General features: G+C 42.2%; 1 protein-coding gene across 1 annotated transcript in view; it reads left to right on the forward strand.

The window, feature by feature from the left end:
* The first annotated feature begins 2785 nt into the window (after window positions 1-2785).
* TMEM242 (transmembrane protein 242) overlaps window positions 2786-20991 on the forward strand; it is a 32471-nt gene continuing 14265 nt past the window's right edge. Inside the window, exons 1-3 of the mRNA XM_034765326.1 lie at window positions 2786-2951; window positions 4781-4881; window positions 14343-14480. Of these exons, the coding sequence (XP_034621217.1) occupies window positions 2816-2951; window positions 4781-4881; window positions 14343-14480 (375 nt within the window). The 5' untranslated portion in view covers window positions 2786-2815. The remainder of the gene's footprint in view (window positions 2952-4780; window positions 4882-14342; window positions 14481-20991) is intronic.

Consider the following 20991-nt stretch of genomic DNA (forward strand, 5'->3'; position numbering starts at 1 on the left):
GTAACATACAACCAACAAAAAACAAACCCTAAATAGAAGGGAGAGAGCCAGAGAGTCCTTGATTTCCACTAGCAAATTTACTATTGATTTTTACATAGATGGTACTCAGATTCTATGGCAATGTACAGCAGTATGTGTCACATAGATGGATTCATTCAGCAAAGCATTACACATATGCTTAGGTATATGCTTTATTCCCATTAACTTCAATGGGACTTCAGCACATTAATTTTGCTGACATGGGGTGTTAGTGACAACAGCTTGTCCATTTACAATGACTTGCATGTTTGGGATATATGGAAGTTGAGACCTGTGTGCATGGTGGGGAAGTCTGAGAAATTTCCATTCTAAACTAGTCATTCCCTAACTAATCATTCAATGGCTTCCCATCCCCTCAGGAAACGCAGTTTTCTCACCTCTTCTGTATATATTTTTTTACTGAGTGTATTATGGCATTATTTACTTTGTTTTGCAGAGTAGAGACCTTGATGTGACTTTCCATCTGCCTGTCCTAAGTATTTTGAAAATAAACCATTGGTGGAGAAAACAAAAAACTGAGATGGGAGAGATCATATAGATGGAATGTTAATTAATTATGTGTTATCAAGCTATCTTAGGCCCTGATCCTACAACTTGATAATAGCAGGGTGGATCTGTGACTTTAGTGGGACTCTGGGTGTAGGAAGTCACATGCATGATATAATTTGCAAGACCAGTGTGAACTTGCTCTTCCAAAAACACTACCAAAAAAGGACTGCTTGGATGCTAGGGATATAGCAAAAATGGAAAATCATAGAATAATAGGACTGGAAGGGCCCTTGACAGGTCATCCAGTCCAGTCCCCTGCACTCATGGCAGGACTAAGTATTATCTAGACCACTGGTCAGTAACCGGTAGATCGTGATTGACTGGTCGATCCTGGAGCCTCTGCCAGTCTATAACAATCTCCGGCCGCTAAAAGTCTGGCGGCACAGCAGGTCTAAGTCAGGCTCCCTGCCTGCCCTGGCCCCACGCCACTCCCAGAAGCGGCTGGCATGTCTCTGTGGCCATATCTCAGTCCGTGCACTGCTGCTGCCCTTCCCACTGGCGCCGACTCCGCAGCTCCCATTGACTGGGAACTGCAGCCAATGGAAGGTGTGGGGGTTGCAGCGGGTCTCTGTGTGCTACCCGTGTCTAAAAAAAGCAGATAAAGCACAGTATCTGCTACAGGAAAAGGCATCTATCACATGTTGAAGAGTGACAGAAATAGTACAGTTTAGGAATATAAGAGATATAAGAGAGAGAGAGAGAGAGATTAAATGAGTCCTTGAAACAGTCAGCAAAAGCTCTCTGTGCCCTAGTTTCCCCATCTGTACCATGGGGATAACAATACTGACCTGCGTTGTAATGCGCTTTGAGATCTACTGATGAAAAGCACTAAAAAAGTTAGGTATTATTTGCCGTGTTGTAGCTGTGTTGGTCCCAGAACATTAGAGAGGCAAGGTGTCTCTCAGATATTATTACTAATGAGCATATTTACATTGAGCTTTACAAAACATAGAATAAAACATATTTTTCCTTTATTAAAAAGTGTATCTTGCAGCAACGGAAAATACACTATAGTATTACTATTGTAAAATTATGTGTCTGGCCGAGGACCAGGACCCCACTGTGCTAGGCCCTATACAAACACAGAACAAAAAGACGTTCCCTGTCCCAAATAGTTTATATTACTGCAGAATACTTTAGTATTTTTTAAGAAACAAAGGCTGCCCCAAGAAACGGACAGTCTATAATACACATGCAGTGTTAAGCCACACACCACCAATCTTCATGGGATTCCAGCTGTTCTCACAGCTTGTCCCTTCTTTTACAAAAGAAAAAATATATTTTATTGCCACCAGTTCTAGCCCAAACAGCTTGCCCCCTATAGGGACCTCATGGTCAAGGAGCCACCAGGTTTGACCTGTGGGTCTATATGTCCCTAGGGCCAACTCTGCACACATCAAAAGTGGGAGGCCCTCGGAGCCCTAAGTTAATGCCAAGTCCGGGGTCTCTCTGGAAGGTGCCGATATGCAGCCACAGCTGTCCCCTCAGTGGGTGCGAGGGAGCACTCCCTCAACATTAGTGTGTGTGTATCATTTTAAACAGCTTTCACTCTCTTTATGCACACCCCGGATTAGCCTGCCTATGTCAGCAAGACATTTACAGGCCCCCTCAGCCGCTGTTTTTAAGTCGCCCCTTCAGGCTGATTGTCTCAATACTTTCTGACAGGTTTCAGAGTAGCAGCCGTGTTAGTCTGTATCGCAAAAAGAACAGGAGTACTTGTGGCACCTTAGAGACTAACAAATTTATTAGAGCATAAGCTTTCGTGGACTACAGCCCACTTCTTCGGATGCATATAGAATTTCACTGAAACTCTAAGGTGCCACAAGTACTCCTGTTCTTTTTGTCAATACTTTCTGTCACACACCAGTCCCATAAACTGCCCCGCCGAGCCCAGCTCCCCTCGCAGCTGGGGGGCGAGGGGGCATCATTTTAAGGCCGTTTTGACTCCTTGGAGGGGCGGTGTATCAAGGGGGAGAGGAGGGGAGCCGAGGCAGGGCAGGGTACCCCACTCCCTTAGCTGACGCTAGAAGAGACTGGCGCTGCGCCTCCCCCCCCCCGCAGACGGGTCTGGGCGGCTTGGGGAAGCCTTGCCGTGGCGGTGTGAGCAGTACGAGGGACTCTGAGCCGAGCGCTGCCGGGTGCACAGGCGGGGGCTGGGCTAGCGCGTCCCTGCCCAGCTCGGTTTCCATCCGGGTTGCAGGGAGGAGCCTCGCTCGCAGACCCGAGCATGATGCCGGCTGCTGGCGCGGGGGACCCCGAGGGCACCGCGGCTCCCGCTGAGGGGAACCCCGGGCTGGGAGCGCCCGTGGCACTGGCGGGCCGTCACCCTGCAGCAGCCCAGGACAAGTTCTTCTTCATCAAAGGTGCAGAGAGCCGGGGAGTAAAGGCCCCATAGCGGGGAGGGGGCGGAAACGCTGCTGCTCTGCCCAGTCTCCACAAGGGGTGAAGATTCCCCCTTCTCCTAATCACAGCAATAGTGTGAGAAAGCCCCTTGTCTCCAGGGCAGACAGGCTGTGTCCCAGGACGGGCAGTGGGGCTGGCTGGGATGCTACTGGTCACAGCCTTGGCTGTAACAGGAAGGTCCCAAGGATGCTGCTGCTTCTCCCCTCCCCAGCTGAGCTGAGTGCCCCACTCCTTGCCCTTTGCCTCCTTGGGGGAGTTATGGGTTGCCGGAGGGGCTATCACTGTTCTAGCAGGTGCCGTGGCTTCAGCCACATCTTGGTACTGACAGCCTCTATCCACCCACCCCCATCTCTGAAGGGGGGTTTCCCCTGCACTGCTGTTGCCTCAGCCCCAGCCCCCCATTCCAGCCTCAAAGGAAGCAAGGGGACCATCCCTTTGGGTGGAATCTGCTTCTCCTGCAGCTTGCTCAGAGGGCAGCAAGAGAGTGCAAGCAGGTTTAGAAATGCTTCTGAAGCAACTGCACTTGTCACAAAGCCACCACTCTGTATCTGACCTCTCACGCCTCCTCAGAGGAAACCTGCACAACAGCTTCAAAAGATGAGCCTGGGAGCTTAAATTCACACCTTTGCTAGACACTACAAAATATAGACTGAACAGACACACTGGATTTATGGCTCATTATAACAACAATCTGTAACCCTCATAATCAGCCTACGACTGGAGAGTTGTTAATGGGCCACTTCACCTTGAATGGTCCTTTGAAATATGTGTTAACTATTTATGCTAAACAATCTGTTCCATCTTATGTTTATCAATGAAATTTGAGTACATTTCCCAGACCGGAAGAAGAACTCTGTGTAGCTCAAAAGCTTGTCTCTCTCAGCAACACATATTGGTTCAATAAAAGATATTACCTCACCCACCCTGTCTCTGTGAAGCAACTGAAAGTTGCACTTCCCCTTTTCCCCAAGACCCACAGAAGCCCCTCAGCTACCACCATGGGTATAGAAATGGTGCTCCAGGCCACAACAGGGACAAAGCTGGAGAACAGCTGCTGAATGTGTCTTCAAATATGGGCAGATTTCCAACTGGCAATTTGAACTGATGAATGCTGCAAGAAGCAGAGTTAAGTCTCCCCCTTGAAGAAAGGGTGCAGCCATGGGATAAACAGCTCTTGAGACACCCATGCTGCTGTGGGGAGATATTATTCAGAGAGCACTGTAAAGGAGAAGGACCTTACCTGGGAAAGCCAGGAGTCTGCTTGGTTTTATCTGACTTTCCTATAGATGAATGCAGTGTAGTTGTAGTTGTGTCAATCCCAGAATATTAGAGAGACAAGGTGGGCGAGGTAATATCTTTTATTGGACCAACTTCTGATGGTGAAAGAGACAAGCTTTTGAACCACACAGACCTGACCAGAAGAAGAGTTCTGAGTGGTTTGAAAACTTCTCTCTCTCAACAACAGAAGTTGCCTCACTCACCTTTCCGATAGATGATCAGTCTCTACATGGATTTACTGGCCATGTGCCCTTTCTCTTCACCAGGAGTGTGAAGTAGCAAATCAGAGTTTTAATTTGTTGATATAAACTAATAATTGATTTTTAAAGTATTATATTACAAAACATTCCTTGTCATTCACTAGATTAGAAAATGAGCAGTTTGACAGCTATTCCTTTCCCTTAGGCAGCTGCTGATAGATCTGCACTTCTGATTTTTTTTTAAATGCTTAAACATTATTTTTTTCTAGGAAAGAAATCCATTATTTTAATTTCTTAAATTTTGTTGGCAGGTGGAATTTTTCTAGGTACTGTTGCTACTGCAGGAATGATAGCTGGTTTTGGTACAACACTTGCTATGGCTAAAAAGAAAAACCCCAACTGGTTCAATAAGGTTTGTTTCTTTTAAAGTACTATACAACCAGGCAAAAGTAAAAATAAAATCTTTGCTTCATAGTGTATTATTGCATGCTCGTTTTGGCTATACTAATTGTTAAAGGTATAGTAGTTTTATAACCAGGAGGCCTGATTTTGCATCAATGAAGTCAATGAGAGCAGGAGTTAATTCTAAGTTAGGTGTGTGTTCCTTACTGCTCTAGTGGCAGATCTGGGCTGGTTATAATAAAGCCCTATAAAAAGTTTATTCAGTCTGCTGTGATCATATTACTATAATCCAATGAAAAATATTAAATACATGTGTCACAGTTCAGGGCGACTACACCTGTATTCCCCCTCTATTGTCCATCAAGGGCACATATGCTAGGCTTCTGGCTCTCCAGCCATTGTCTCTCTTGGGTGGAGACATGCGTCTCTCACTTTTCTGACCGAGATATTTCCAGGCTGCACAGCTCCGTAATTATACTATAAATTCACCAGCAAAGTCAGACTGCCTAAGCAGACCTGTTTGCTTTCTCTTCAGAGACTAATAACAATGTTACTGCCAACAGTTGAGCTACCTCACAGCACTTTCTGTGCAAACTTATTTATTCTTAGGATAAAAGCATTAAAGAGAAAACATATTAAAAACAAAAAAGAACCTACATGTACGCTAATAAGCTTACCAGAGATCATCCCAACTCTAACATGGGTCCTGATAGGTGATTAGTCCTTCAGACCCCACAAAGGATTCTTGTCTATGGTCACAAGTTTATAACAGCCTCAGCACAGAACTAGCACACTCATGAAAAGTATACAAGGTATACATTAGTCAGTATCCTAGAAAAGTTGCATACAGTCCTACAACTACACAAACAATTCTATTTTTAATACAATGGATCTTTAAACTTAAATCTTACTGAATTAAGTTAAATCTTATTATCTGGGATATTGCAGGAAATTGCCCTCTGTCACAAAATGATTGAAACACAAAGCTGTTAAACAATAAATTTGCCGTTTAAAGCCCTGATTCTGCAAACATGCAAATACTTTACTCATGTGAGTGGTCCCATTGACAAGTTCAAAGTTAAGCACACACATTTGCAAGATTACAACCTATATGATTAAATGAATATCATGTAGATAAATACACTGTCACAGATAAACCTAGTGTGTGAATGATCACTGTTATAAATAAATGTGCAGAAAGCTGTTTTAGTAAGATTATACAGAGAAAAACATGGACATTCAAACTTAAACTCCATCTTTCATTTGTCCCGTGCCACCTAGGTATTACAACACATGGTATATATACTGGTCTGTGACTCACATGTATGTAACACTTGCAATAAGATACATAAAAAATAGTGTTAGATCATTCAAAAAGTTTCTAAAAGGTATTCAAGTTGAGGACATTTAGTATGTATCATTAATGTAAGTAGAGAATTTTAAAATAAAGATTATGTAAATACATAATGACCTAGTAGAACATCTGTGCCATAAACATTTAGACCTAGAAACCTATAAATATTTTGCATTTTTAACTGCAAGGACAAACCTATGATGGGACTGTATGTGCAAATATATCTAATCTTGGAACAGAACACAACTTTTCAAGAAGAGTTTTTCCTTAATCAGTTTTTCATTGAACGAGCATTTGTAAAATAAACACTTAAAATTGATCAAACACTAAACCTACTATAATATCTATTGCACCTAAGAGAGGCCTCATCCTCTAAATCCTTTTGATCTAACATACAAAATCATATCATTTTATTCATTGTACTTTCCATTAAGTTTATAACAGCATTTATTCTGAACCCTCAAAATCTCTTCTTTTGGAGGAGGGAATATCTGAGATCCATCCTTCATCTTGCAAAACCCTACTTTAGGCTGAGACATATCACTCTGTGGCTGTTCCATACTGATCCCATGTCGCCTCTAATACTAGAATATCTAGCAAAAAATGCAAACGCCATCTAATTTCAGGTAGGTGAACAGTAAGATGAAGCATACACATTTTTTTCTGTGAGTAATGTAATAATTCTTCTAAAGACAAACTAATAGAAAATAAATTATCAAAATCTAGATAATTTTAAATAAGAAAATAAACAGCAGGGTTCTTTTAGTAGCAGAAAACCAACAGGGATCAGTTTTTTAACATCCCATCCTCTCCAACAGTGAAAAACATTTTTACAGTTTAGCACAGTGGTGGGCAACCTGTGGCCCATGGGCCGCACATGGCTCGTCAGGGTAATCCACTGGTGGGCTGCGAGACAGTTGTTTACATTGACCACCCGCAGGCACGGCCGCCCGCAAATCCCAGTGGCCACGGTTCGCCGTTCCTGGCCAATGGGAGTAGTGGGAAGTGGCGGCCAGCACATCCCTGCAGCCTGTGCCACTTCCCACCACTCCCATTGGCCCGGAACGGCGAACCGCGGCCACTGGGAGGTGCGGGTGGCCATGTCTGCGGACGGTCAACATCAGCGAAATGTCTCGCAGCCTGCCAGCGGATTACCCTGACGGGGGCTGCATGCGGCGCACAGGTCACAGGTTGCCCATCACTGGTTTAGCACAATTATTATTCTGTTCAGAAGAGCCTTGTGTTACTAGAATACTGGAAAAGGTGTGATGTAGGTGAGGATTAAGGTACACTGGGTGAGATTTTTTGGAAAAACTTGCAGAGTGCCTTCCTGCCTTATACCTGGCTTTGGCAAGTGCTAAAAGATTTTGATGAACATTAAATTTCACTGGATTTAAAAATAAACAAGTCAGTCTAGTTGTAGAATGTATTTATACGTTATTGTGTGGCAATATTGTATTTTCTATGGCCTATTTAGATTTGAAAATATACAAAGAATTATTTAGTCTAACAATGCCCAGATTTTTTAACCTTCAAAGCTGTCTGCAAAACTCATCTTTCTTTCTCAGCTTTTGGAGAGAGGAGGGTTTGAGGGATATAAAGTTATAGTATCAGTTATTATGTTTTGTTTTGTTCTACTTAGAGTGTGTGAGTATAGTGTCGTTGGCTTTTTTACGTGTAATTATTTGTAATTAATGTTGAGACATTCAAGTTTTGCAAGATATGTAGAAACTAAGACAGTTGTCTCATTTTAAATCTATTAAGAAGTAGGCACACTGTATAATAATATAATTCCACAAATTATATAAATCCTGTTACAAATAGCACAGTTGGTTTCATTCTGACTGGCTATTATTTTTTACCATCTTGCAATGATGTTTTAAAACAACTTTTTCCTGGACATTATGTTAACACCATTTCAGACCTGTAATGCTCTTCACTGGCTAACCTGCCCTACTACTCAATATGAAATTAATCTAGAGGACATTAAGATGACACTGAAGAGTAGTAGTAAGATTGGACGAGGCACCAAATGAAGTGAAGGATTTTCCTTTTTGGTTGAAACTTATATTTGCTGCTAGCCCTGCAACTGGGTTAAAACAGTTTATCAGCAAACATCAGTGTCTACCAAGAACTAGAACTTTAGAGAGCATAAAAAGGAAATGCTGCTTTTTGCCATGCTGACTGTGAGGATAGCTGGTGAACAGTTTCACAAGACTGAGGCTAGACTTTGAAAATGGTATAACTGTCAACAAAAGAATGGCTGACTAGTCATCAGAACAGAAAAGTAGCTCTGTAGTAGCATTATTAATTTCATTTAGAATTGTATATTTTAGAGCACTGAACATTATCATTTGTAACAATACAACTTTTAAATGATATTGTACAAAAATAAAAGCATAACCATGAATAACTAGCTTTAAAGTTAAATGCAGTCATCATAGATGTAAAATGCATAGTTAAAATGAATAATGTTTTTATACTTACAAAAGTGAGAGACTAACAGCAGGGGTAAGAGCCAGGCATGATGCAGGAAAGGACTGCTATAAATAAGTAAGTAAGTAAAATCCATTTATTCATGTCTGACTATTGGTGAAACCATAGCAGAATTTTCAGAAGCCTTCTCAATCCATCACTAGCTTTGAGCACTCAGCAGCTGACCTCCCAGTGATCTGCTGGACACCATCTATCCATCTCCTCGCTGGTCATGCCCTACTATGATGACCTGCCGCCATTCCTTACATGAGGACTAGGGCCCTACCAAATTCATGGCCATGAAAAATATGTCACAGACCATGAAATCTGGTCTTCCACCGTGAAATCAGGCCTTTTGTGTGCTTTTACCCTATACTATACAGATTTCACGGGGCAGACCACCATTTCTCAAATTGGGGATTCTGACCCAAAAGGAGTTGCAGGGGGGGTTACAAGATTATTTTAGGGGGCTCATGGTAATACCAGCTTAGTTCTGCGCTGACTTCAGAACTGGGTGGCCGGAGAGCGGCAGCTGGTGGCTGGAGAGTGGTGGCTAGTGGCCTGGGGCCCAGCTCTGAAGGCAGCGCCCCACCAGCAGCAGAGCAGAAATAAGGATGGCAACACCATACCATGCCATCCTTACCTCTGTGCTGCTGCTGGCGGCGGCTCTGCCTTCAGAGATGGGGTCCTGGCCAGCAGCCGCCGCTCTCCGGCTGTTCAGCTATGAAGGCAGCACTGCCGCCAGCAGCAGTGCAGAAGTAAGAGTATTAGTACTGCAACCTCCCCTACAATATCTTTGCAACCCCTCCCCCCCAACTCCTTTTTGGGGCAGGACCCCTATAGTTACAACACTGAAATTTCAGATTTAAATAGCTGAAATCATGAAATTTATGATTTTTAAAATCCTATGACTGTGAAATTGACCAAAATGGACTGTGAATTTGTAGGACCCTAATGATGACCTTCTCGAGGTTATTTCCATCTTTATGCCTGACGTGACCACAGTACACAAGTTTGCACCTTTCGATTAGGAAAGTACAAGGCAAGGCCCCAATCCTGCAGATACTTATGTAAATGCTTAGCTTCACTCCCATGCATTGAAATAGGAATCAGTGTAACTACTCAAGAGAGTAAAGTTAAGCATGTATGGAGTATCTGCAGGACAAGCTTTGATAATGTACCTTAATTCTGACTTGCAACACCCAAAGGCAGAAACTGCCAATTAGGAGATTTTTTAAAAATAAAATCCAATGCCATTAAATGACAAACTCGTAATTTCTTTTTTTTGTGATTTAGGCTCCAATCCTACCAAGATTTGTGTATGTGCTTAACTTTACTCACAGTGGGGTCAATCATGCCAGGTGCTGAGAACTCTGGCCCCGATCCAGCAAAGCAGTGAGCATGTGCTTAACTTTAAGTACCTTGAAGGCAGTGGGGCTTCTTTGCAGACATAGAAAGCTGCTCACATGGAGACAATTGCAAGTTTGGGGCTTTTGTCCCTAATACATTTGAAAAAGGTACCTTCAACTCCAGTTTACTTCGCTGTCCCTCAATCTCGCCCCCCCAAAAGTAGAAATTTGGAACATATATTTTGGAATCAAGTCAGCCAATTCTGTTCCATATTTTCCTGGCCTGTTTTTAAAAAGTGTTTTAGCAGTTTATTTTTGTATTCAGAGAGGTTTTTTCAAACCTTGGAGCTGTGATGAAGAGAAACCAATGTGTACTGACAGTAAGTAACAAACGTGTGAGTAAAACCCCATTTACTTAAAAGAGCAACACATAGCTATTTCTATGTTTTAATTAATGAAACATTTTTTCTATGCTATTGCATTGTGGTCTCAGAAGTGTTTCTCCTAGCAATTCATTCATCACTTCTCTTGAGGATTTAAATAGCTTGCCTGAACATCTTATGACAAAGATTTCTGTAAACACAATTTACTTGGATATTTACTACCCCAGAGGAGTCAGCTTGTGACTGAACTCTCTTGAACTACTGCCAATAAAGCCAGATCAGTTTCTTCCATTATCACTTTTTCTGGTGCAATGAAGCATTTAAATAGAATTCATTTTTGCCAGCCGTTTCCACAAATAACACTCGTGTCTCCCACTTAAAGATTCAATGAAGTGGATATTTTTTGTGCATGGTTTGTCATGTTCAAAAGTAGAGAAATTCAAATATTATATTTGAAATATTTAGATAGGAAAAATGTCAGACAAAGAAAAGTTATAGAATTTCTAAAAGTAACAGAATCATTGTTATGAACATTCATTAGCTACTGTACCAAGATCATAGGATTTTTATATAAAGGACTTAGTCTGAATAATCATCACTGTAGTTTGTGTCTTTGTGCATATATATATATATGCATATACACAATGCATGTATACTTGCATGCCACTCTGATTTTAAACGATATGTGCCCATCATTCTAAGGTGAGAACTGAGCCAACAGTGTTTGAGTTGCCCCTAGTCTAATAACCTTTTGTTAATGGCTTCTACTCTTGAATTAGATTAGGCTATGTAAAGAGCCAGATTGCTATTGAATATATCCTTTGTGAACATATACTTCAGCTGGATAACCATGCTCAGAACTAAATCTCAGAAATTTAAAAAGTGAATGAAAATGGTTAATGTTTATGATTGTCTTTGGGATTATTTAAATATATAGTTGTTTGATGATTCAAAGTTGAATGAAAAGTTTTTGATCCTATTCCAAAGTCCAGTAGATATTGGAAGTGGTGGGCACTCTACATATGCTAAAGATAGAAATGCAATGCAGGAGGGCAAATAGCAGGATCTATATTAAAATTTTCAGGAAGATTATTTAAAGATGACCTGCAAAGGGAAAATCTTGGGTTCGTGCACTTGGTTTTTTGCACTTTTTTATGATGTATAATAAAGGCTTAACTAGTGGGTAGGGTGGGGTCAATTTAGATATTTTTTCTGCTGATTTACATTAGAAATATCAGTAAGTGTAAAATCTTGTCTTCTCTGATTTTGCTGGAGGTGACATTGGAGAGCTAAAGAACTGGTGTGGGAGTTTTCTTAACTTTAGGGTAAGGGTAAGGATGTTGATCTTTTAGCAATGAGATCTTTTCTCACAGCTGTTTGGCACATGTTTGAGTTAAATAGGTATTAATGAAAATAAACAAAAACCTAGAATTTCTAAAGTTTGTGACTAAAACTCCCTCTCTCAACTGCTCAAGGTTTATTTTACTGGTAATTATGAAGACATCATCCTAGTTCATCATATCATCCATCACCATCAAGAGATTTATAAAGCATTCCAGGAAAAACAGGATAGATAAGACAGGAATTTGTAACAAACTTTTTTAGGGAAAAAAATAAAACCATCACTTACTTTCAGGTCTTCTGTATATATCATACAAGATCATAAACCTAATCTTTTTCCATGGCAGGTCACCTTTGAAAAGCAAAAATCCAAGAGCTATAAATGCTTTAAACAAGTTCGGAAATCAAGCTAATCCCAATACTTAGTTTTAACTACATATTTCTCTTTGCTATTAGAATATCTGAAAAAAACCTGTTCTTTAAATTCTCTTGCAAATGAATTTTCTCTGTCAGGATTTCATATTTTTGATTAAATAATTTTGCAAATGAACCTATTTTTTTGCATGTTTACACTTCTAATGACTATTTGTTACCTTTGCACAGAAGTTTCATGCTCTTTAAAAATAAAATGGCAATTTTTGTTATACTCCCAGAATTTTACCTACCAGCATACTGTTTCCATGGAGAAGGCCTCACCTTGAGGATTCATTCCTTCCGTTTTTAATCAGTTCTTCCAGAATTCTGAGTACAAAACAAAATTACTGTTAAACAATTTTAAATAGTGTGTGCAGATACTGGTTTACTTTATTGTGCAGGTTTGAATCTTAATATTTCTAGAATAGTTTTATTTAATTTAAGGGCTAATTTACATACAGCAATATGTTCTTTGTCTTCTGTCCTGCAAGCACTTACGTATGTGCTTAACAGTCCCATTGGGTTCAGAGGAAAAACTCATGTATATACATTTAAGCACATAAAAGTGTTTCTAGAATCGGGGCCTGAATGGGAGCATTTTCAGGGTAGTAAACTTTAGCACTTACCAAGGTTTATCATGACCTTTTTATGTGGTCTTACCAAGAATTTTGCCTCATATTATAGTTAGCATACTAAAGTTTTAGGGTCCAATCCTGCAGTCCTTACCTGAAACTAAGTAGTTCCAATGAAGTCAGTCTGAGTTTTACTTTTTCCCAGGGGTGCTCCACCTTGCTCCCAAGGTCCCGCCCTCTTCCCGCCCAACTCTGCCGCCTCCCCCGAGGCCCCACCCTCATTCTGAATCTTCCCACCCCTGCTCTGCTCCCTCCCTGAGGCCCCTGCCCATTGCTGGCTGCTCTACACCCTCCCCCAAGTCCCTCCATGAGCCGCCAAAGAGCTGTGGCTAGTGAGTGCTGAGCACCCACTATTTTTTTCTATGGGTGCTCCAGCCCCATAGCACCCAGGGAGTTTGTGCCTATGGTTACCACATTGCAGTGGTATCTGGTTTACTGCAGTTACATTCTGTAGGTTACACATATTCTACAGGAATTAAGTACACTTAATCAGATATCACAGTGTGATAACTAGGGAAATGTTGACTGTTCAGTGTAAACCGTACTATGTACTCCTATATTAGTAATAATACATTAATATTAGGTCAGCACCCAAAGACCTCAAATCACAACAGGGAACCTGTTTGGCTCAGCATGAAATGATTTTTCCAGAGAAAGATTTCTGTGTTATTAGGTTTGTCAACCCTGATGTATCGGAATTTTGACAAATGGTTAAATGGTTAAAATGACTCAGCATGACCAGTACGGAGGCTGAACAGGATTCTACATTTGCCTGTCAATGGATTCTTTGGAGAAATGAGATCCAAGCAGTGCCAGACAACATTAGTTGTTGTTTTTTTGTTTGTTTTTTAAAAGCCCATTTTCAGAACTCCTTCAGGTTATGCTCCTCTCCCCCCATCCTCACATTAGTCCCACTCGTTCTGAGGTACCTGCTCCACATGGGGCTGAAGGTCATCAGGGCCCTGCTGTTTCTCCAGCTTTCTCTGCTGTTACCCAGGGGGCCAGCATACAGGTCTGCAGAGATGAGTTTTAGAGCATTATTACACTCTGACTCCTAGTGATCTGGGGCTGTGAAAGTGTTTCTGGGCCCTTCTGTTTTTCCTGATTCCTACTCAGTTACTGCATCTTCTGCCCCCAACCAGTCAGTCAGTCAGTCAGTCATCCCCGCATGGCAGCTGACATTAGGGTTCTTGAGATAGCAAGTGTGCTACCCACATGTGCTATTGACAACTGCTAGGACTGTCAATAGCACATGTCTCCTTCCTGGAGGATTAAGAGCAACTAATCCTGAGGAATTTTGTGGAGGGTTTCACCCCAGCTCTGTGGGAATTTGGGGGGACAGGAAGGGATTCAACTAACCCCCTTGTTCTACCCTCTGGTGCTACTGTCAAATGCTGTTGAATCTTTAGTTCAATAGTAGAGTTTGCTAAAGAGACAAATGCCTAGAGCTAATTTTTTTCTTAGCTTAGATATTTTAAAATCCTTGTGTTACTGAATCTTGACCTTTTTAATCTTGATTCTAGGGTATTACTGCCACAGCTGCACTACCAGAGAATGGTTCATCGCTGGCCTTACGAGCCTTGGGGTGGGGTTCGCTGTATGCCTGGTGTGGAGTTGGGCTGATCAGTTTTGCCATCTGGAAGGCTTTGGGAGTTCACAGTGTGAGTACCACACATCATTTCCTCACAGATTGTGATCTAGGTGTGGAATGTCTTTCGTGAGTCCTCCGCACCACTTGAGCCCTACAGAGTGCCATCTGCAGGGGTGTATGCTAAGGGAGAATGGCTGCTCAGCCTCTGTGCACCAGAAAGCGGGGGCTTCATACTAGCCACAAATAGGCTGTTTTGGAAGGGGCTGTTGTGGGTGATATGGGAGAGGAACTATTTATACCATACTTATATGAACCAAAAACAACAAAGAGTCTGGTGGCACCTTAAAGACTAACAGATTTATTTGGGCATAAGCTTTCGTGAGTAAAAACCTCACTGAACCAGTATTCCAGAGCCTTCACATAGGGTCACTATTCCAGCCATAAGACTAGAATAGTAGCCACAATTTTTCTCTGTGTTAGGGGGTGTGAATTCCAAGCTATCCCTTGCTTAGCTCCCCATACAGTCTAAGTTTTGCCTTTAGCACCATCTGTTTATTTTCAGCACCCCTTCAGGCATGAGATGTCCAAGTTTTCCATTAGTACTTCAGCAATATAAGAGCCATCTGTTTTTCTTTCAGATATCAATTTCCTCACTGGTGTCTTTCTGTAGAGAGTAAGGGGACAGTGGATGGCGGTTTCATGTGAAATAGAAGGAGGGGGAATCTTGTGAAGTCATCAGTCAGGGCCAAGGAGCTAGGGAAACATCCTTATACCACAAGGAGTTCAAGCTATCTTCAACACAGAGGTGTTTATGCTCCAGTGCCACATAGTATTGAATATGAACAGTAAAGATCATACAAGCATTTCATTTTGTCCCTGGTAGTGGGACATGCCATCAGGGCTCCCTGTGACTGCAGGTTTGTGGAGCTGTCTGCTTCCCAAGCTGGAATGTTAATGAATAGATCGTTTTCTTGGCTTCTTTAACAAACTACATAAATCTCCATAGCCAGCAAGAACTTCCCTCTTAGTTCCCAAAATGAAAAAAACATACTCCCGCTTGACATTTTCCTTATTAAGCAACACCCCTATCTCCACTCCTTCCTCTGGCCCCACTGTGAATTACCTCATAACCCTTCTACTAGTAAGTCATGTGTGTCATGGCCCTACTTCCCCTGGCACTTTTCCTAGAAGAACATTTGGCTCCAACATATAGTGTTCACACACACTCACAATATTCTTAATAGGAACAAGTGAAGGGAGGCAGAGCCTTCAGTTAGGACATGAGACAAATGCAAAGCAATTTTGTTTAAACTCAGACACTTTATCAGGCTGCAGTGGGGTACAATGGGGGAAAGAAGATGGGGACATCCAATTATCTCCTTTACATGCTGAGCTGCAGCACATCACTCAGCAGCCAAAATGGTGCTTTCCACAGTATATTGCTGATTCTTATTTCCATTCTGTCAAAGCACTTCTGGCAGTGCCAAAGGATGGTGGGATTTGTCTCTAGTCAGTAATTTCTGATAATTCTGTTTTATTGAGTTTAGTTTGTATTTCCCTGAGAAGTATGGATCTACGCTGACACTGGCCCAATATCCAACCTACCGACCACTGATGTATATTGTTCTGTTAGCTTTTTAAAATCTTCAGATCTTAGAGAAATTGGCATATCCCATATCTGATAATGCAGATTAGCACGGATTATTGAGTGGGTATCACCCACATGCTCAGGGTCTGACTGATCATCAGGAGTCAGGAAGGAATTTTCCCCCAGGTCAGATTTGCAGAGACCCTAGGGGTTTTTTGCCTTCCTCTGCAGCAAGGGACATGGGTCACTTGCTGGTTTGAACTAGAGCAAATGGTTGATTCCCTGTAACATGAAGTCTTTAAATCAAGATTTGAAGACTTCAGTAACTCAGCCAGAGGTTATGGGCCTACAAGAGGAGTGAGTGGGTGAGGTTCAGTGACCTGCAATATGTAGGAGATCAGACTAGATGATCATGATTGTGCCTTCCTGCATTAAAGTCTGAGTCTTTTGCACAATCAAAAATTGCTATTTTATACTAACTACTGTCATGTATTTGTTTCTCCTCTCCTGATCTTATCATGCACCTACTGAACTGTAAATGTTTAAAGTATCTACAAGTACAAAACCCAAAGTATACTGTAAATGAAAAGTTTTCTAACTGAACAAAAAATTTCCTCTGAATACAAGTAGTATTTCTGAGGCAAGTCATCTTTTTGTATTGTTGCTGGTGTTTTTTTGGCTAGCCCTTTAACATAATACACAGAAGCAAGGTTGAATATCAAAATAGCGTCATCTGGAGTTTAGAAATTAGTTTCCAGAGATAGCTCCCAAGTGTCCCAAGAGCTATCTCTGGGAACTCACATTGTAACATTGCTATCATTCCCTTAGTTCTAGTTTTGCATGTGTTAGACATAATCATTTTGACCAGGAGTTGCTGATATATTTTTTTTCCCTGTATCCAGGGAAACAAGTGCATGCTTTTTGGAAAGTTATCAATTGCTATCATGTGAGCAGAGGTACAGACCTACAAAATGGTCTGTTAAAAATATGTTAGCTTGTTTAACATATAATTGTGGAATGATGAAGTACCAGGCAAAAATCAACTTTAATTAATAGAAATGTTGTCTACTAACAGTTACTTTTAAGAGTGATCTTACATTCCTTTGCACATAAAACTATTAAAGCTACAATAGCGATTATAGTTTGTACCCCGAGGTCAACATTTTCAAATCTGGGTGCCTAAGGTTAGATTCCTACATGCATACTTAGGCACCTAAATAAAAATGTACCTTCAGCTCCCATTGGCTTCAGTAATAACTGTGACACTCAGATGTTAAGGCTTATGGACTGCATTGATCTGGCCTTGATAGCAATGTACCTGCCATAAACCTATTCTAATTCTTTCGTGCAAAAATATGTGGAGGGAAGTGGTGAGCATCTCATGCAACTTGTCTACCGCGTGCCTGGAAGTAAAGCACTGCAGCGGGACTGGGATCCCCCAGGACCTGCTGTCATAATAGCATGAGTGGGATAAAAATGCAACAAACAATGTGGGAGTGGGTGAGAGTGGGTATTGCATGGCGGAATGGGAGTGGCATTAAAAAAAACTACCCCATGCCGGGCTCTACCTGGAAGTATAAAATTAAAAACAACATAGGATATTACAATTTAAGAGCTATTTAAGGGTTAACAGAGGTGGATAAAGGAAAGGAGACTCACTGATAGGCTTTTATAAGAGCAGTGAAACTTGAGTTGTCCTGACAGAATTGGTATAATTAAGGGTAGAAATGATGCCAGCAGTTATTGTGATCTATTATAGTGCACAGCTATGAAGGCAGAAGCATTTATTAGACTGGGTTGTTATATTTAATTGTCAGCATCCAGGTTGCACTTACTTCCATGCAAAACAAAATCTTCCCTAGGAGACTTCAGAAGAGTAAGAGCATACTTGTCTAACAGTCACCTTCTAAGGATAATGCCGTCTAACCACAGAACTGGAGAGAACATCTCTGATGTGTTTGCATTGTGTATTGCACCACAGCTACATCTGCTGGCAGGAGATAAAATAAGCACACTTAAAATGACATTTCACAAACATTTTAGTTTTACTTGCTGGGATTCTTTTTGTATGTTTACACAAAAAGACATTTCACAGACGTTGACCTTTAGTATTTTTGTGTTTTCTAGTGATTTATTTGATCAAGTATTGTAGTAATGGTAGGATAGTACTAGTATTGACAAGTGGTCTGTATTCCTTGAATAACTGCCAAAGAAACTTGATCGTCACTTTCAGCATCTTTGCTAGTTCAGTACTGTTTCTTCTGAACATGTTGCCAGATGTATTGAATTGTGTGATGGGTGCAGGTGTCTGTTATGGTCAGGTTTATGATCATTTAATGCATTCATCACCTACAGAAAGTCAGAATTTAAATGAATGAAAAATCTAGCACATTTACTTCTAATGCATTTTATACTATAACTTTTCCAATAATTTGTTTTCATTAATGTGTTCATGTGGTTCAGAAGCAGCTGCAAAGCATTTGTAGTGATGTTTCTTCACTGGCTTCAAAACAATTAAAGCCAGCACCTATTCTGGATGTTATATCCTTAAGCCTCCAATAACAAGACTGTATACCACCGCAACTTGTGCCTGCTGTAGGAGCAACCACAGAATAGTTATTGTCTGTTTCTAATATTGCAACTGTATGCTGGTGCCCTAGTCACCAGCTGGGGACAGACAGTCAGCCATGCCCATCTTAGGTTTTTGTCCCTTTCTTTCGGGCTCTGTTTATTGTCTTCACAAAGAAAGAAAGAAAAGTGTGCGCAAAGTATCACAAACAGTCTGGTTGGGAGTTCAAACTGGGATCCTCTGGCCTCCGGTAGTTACTAGCTAGGACCCTTTCCAACCCTTGGATCCTCCACAGGGCTTGCCTGCCTGCAGTCTCCTGCTCTGGTTACCAGAGTGTATCTTCTCTCCTGGTTTCCCCCCCTTCCCCTCAGTCCTCCATGGAGCTGAACTCTGCTTTATATTATCTAGCTGAAAGTGTGGGCCAATCATGACGTGCTGACCTGGGCTGCCTTCCATATAGTGATTCAAAAGAAGAGAAGCCCATAGAAGACTGCGGGACTTCTCTGATCGCAAACCACAGATAGGATAACATCTTATCCAAGTTCCGGGACACAATAGTTACAAATTTTCATAGCATTCCTTTTAACGTGCAGTTAAACCTTTCTATCAATCCGTCTGTTTGCAGGGGGTAGAAAGAGGTTCTTACAGAGAGGACCTTCAGAAGGGCCCATTCCTCCTGCATTAGCCATAATGTGAAGGCCATGCCCCAATATGTCAGGATGATTCTTAGGCTCCTACCCAGGAGAATACTTTCAGTAACTGTTGCCTGTGTGGTTGCAGAGCGCAAGGCCACGGCCTCCAGGTACTGGGTGGTGTACTCTCCAGTTACTAAAATAAATCAACATTCACTTGAACTCCGTTCTAGGAGTCCTACAAGGCCTATCCCAACCCACTCTAATGGGGTGCCCACTAGTGGCCAAGGAATTAAGGGGCCCCTATGAGCCAGTCTGTGGCCCACTAATTGGAATTCTGGGCAGGATGCATAATAATCTTTGCTATCTTGGTAAATGCCCCACCAAAAGAACCAGGCCAGGATCCTTTCCCTGGTTTTGTCCACCCTCCCAAGTGGCAGGCTCAAGGTATATCATAAGCTAGTTTTAATATCTGGTTCCAGTATGGCCTGGGAACTAGGCTCTACGGACTCCAGTCTGTTTGTCTTGGGTCACCTTTATCAGGCGATCCCCCTCTAGTTCAAAAAGGGAGTCCTGAACAGGGCCAACCAGTACCCCATTCGCTATAGTCGGTCACCATATAACAGTCTGAGCACTGCATCCTCCCTCTGTCCCTGAATGAAGTTTTCTCCCTGGTTCAAGCCTGGCAGGTCTTCCCCTGTTGTTTGGGTCTGCCTTTTCTGGTGGGTGAACCCCAGGGGAGCCCAAATTACAGTGCACTCCAGTGTCCTTCCCTAATCTCTTCCCCTTGGGCCCCGAGGGCTTCCCTTCTGGCTTGACGCCGTTCCCAGTGTGACTTGGGCCTTAGATCAAACAGCATAGGGTCAGAAAAGGGAAGGACTTCTTCTAGACTATAGTCCGACTGGGCACCAAGAGTGGGTTCTGATCCTGCTTTAATCACTGCCCTCAAAATACTGGCTTCAGGGCCCAAGACTCAGCCTCACACCACCATAGGCTAGGGCAGGTGCTGAGCTGCAGCCATACTCAAGTCAGCTTCTTGGGCCCCCCGGTCAATTTAACACTGATTGTGGGGTAAAGCATGACACTCCCTGAACGTAGCCCATATACACCCATTCTGCACCCCATAGAGCCCCAGAAGCTACAAACTGCTCTTGTACAAATGTCTGTCCCGAGCCAGAATCCAGTAGGCCCCGCACTGTGGTTCTCTCTATTGTGATTGGCACACCATACCCCTTCAGGCCCCAGGGTTCCTCCAGGAATTTTAAAGCACAGGCATGGGTCTAGTCACACTTCATCTAGGGACTATCTTTATACCCATGGCCTTCCTGATCCCAGGTAAAGCTAGTTAGGAGACATCCCCTTGGGAGAGCACAAACATATCCCATAACCTACTGATCTGCTTGAAGGGGGTCTTGCAGCCTGTGCCCATCCTCTTATAGACTGTGAGGCAGTGGAGTTGGGCTTCTTGGGCTTTTTTGTCAGCTCAGTCTAATTTTGCCTCCAGAAAGTGTTCCGTGAGGCGGATTGCCTTTTCTACACACATGAGCAGGATGCCTTGTAGCCGCCAGCAGGCTCTTGCAGAGCTGTTCTAAGGTTACCAACTCCACTATTCCCATTAGGGAGTGATCCTCTGCTTTTAACCGACAAGTGCTAAAACCATGGCACCGCTGTACTGTCATCCTAGGGTGAAAGTCTGGGGAAAACAGTTTCTGTCTAAATCGCTGGTGATACCCTTCTTCACTGAGCTGTAAGTGATCTAATATGGCAGCCTTAAGCGTCCCATAATCTTTTG

The sequence above is a fragment of the Trachemys scripta genome, chromosome 3 (assembly GCF_013100865.1).
Source record: "Trachemys scripta elegans isolate TJP31775 chromosome 3, CAS_Tse_1.0, whole genome shotgun sequence".
NCBI classification, from domain to species: Eukaryota; Metazoa; Chordata; order Testudines; family Emydidae; genus Trachemys; species Trachemys scripta.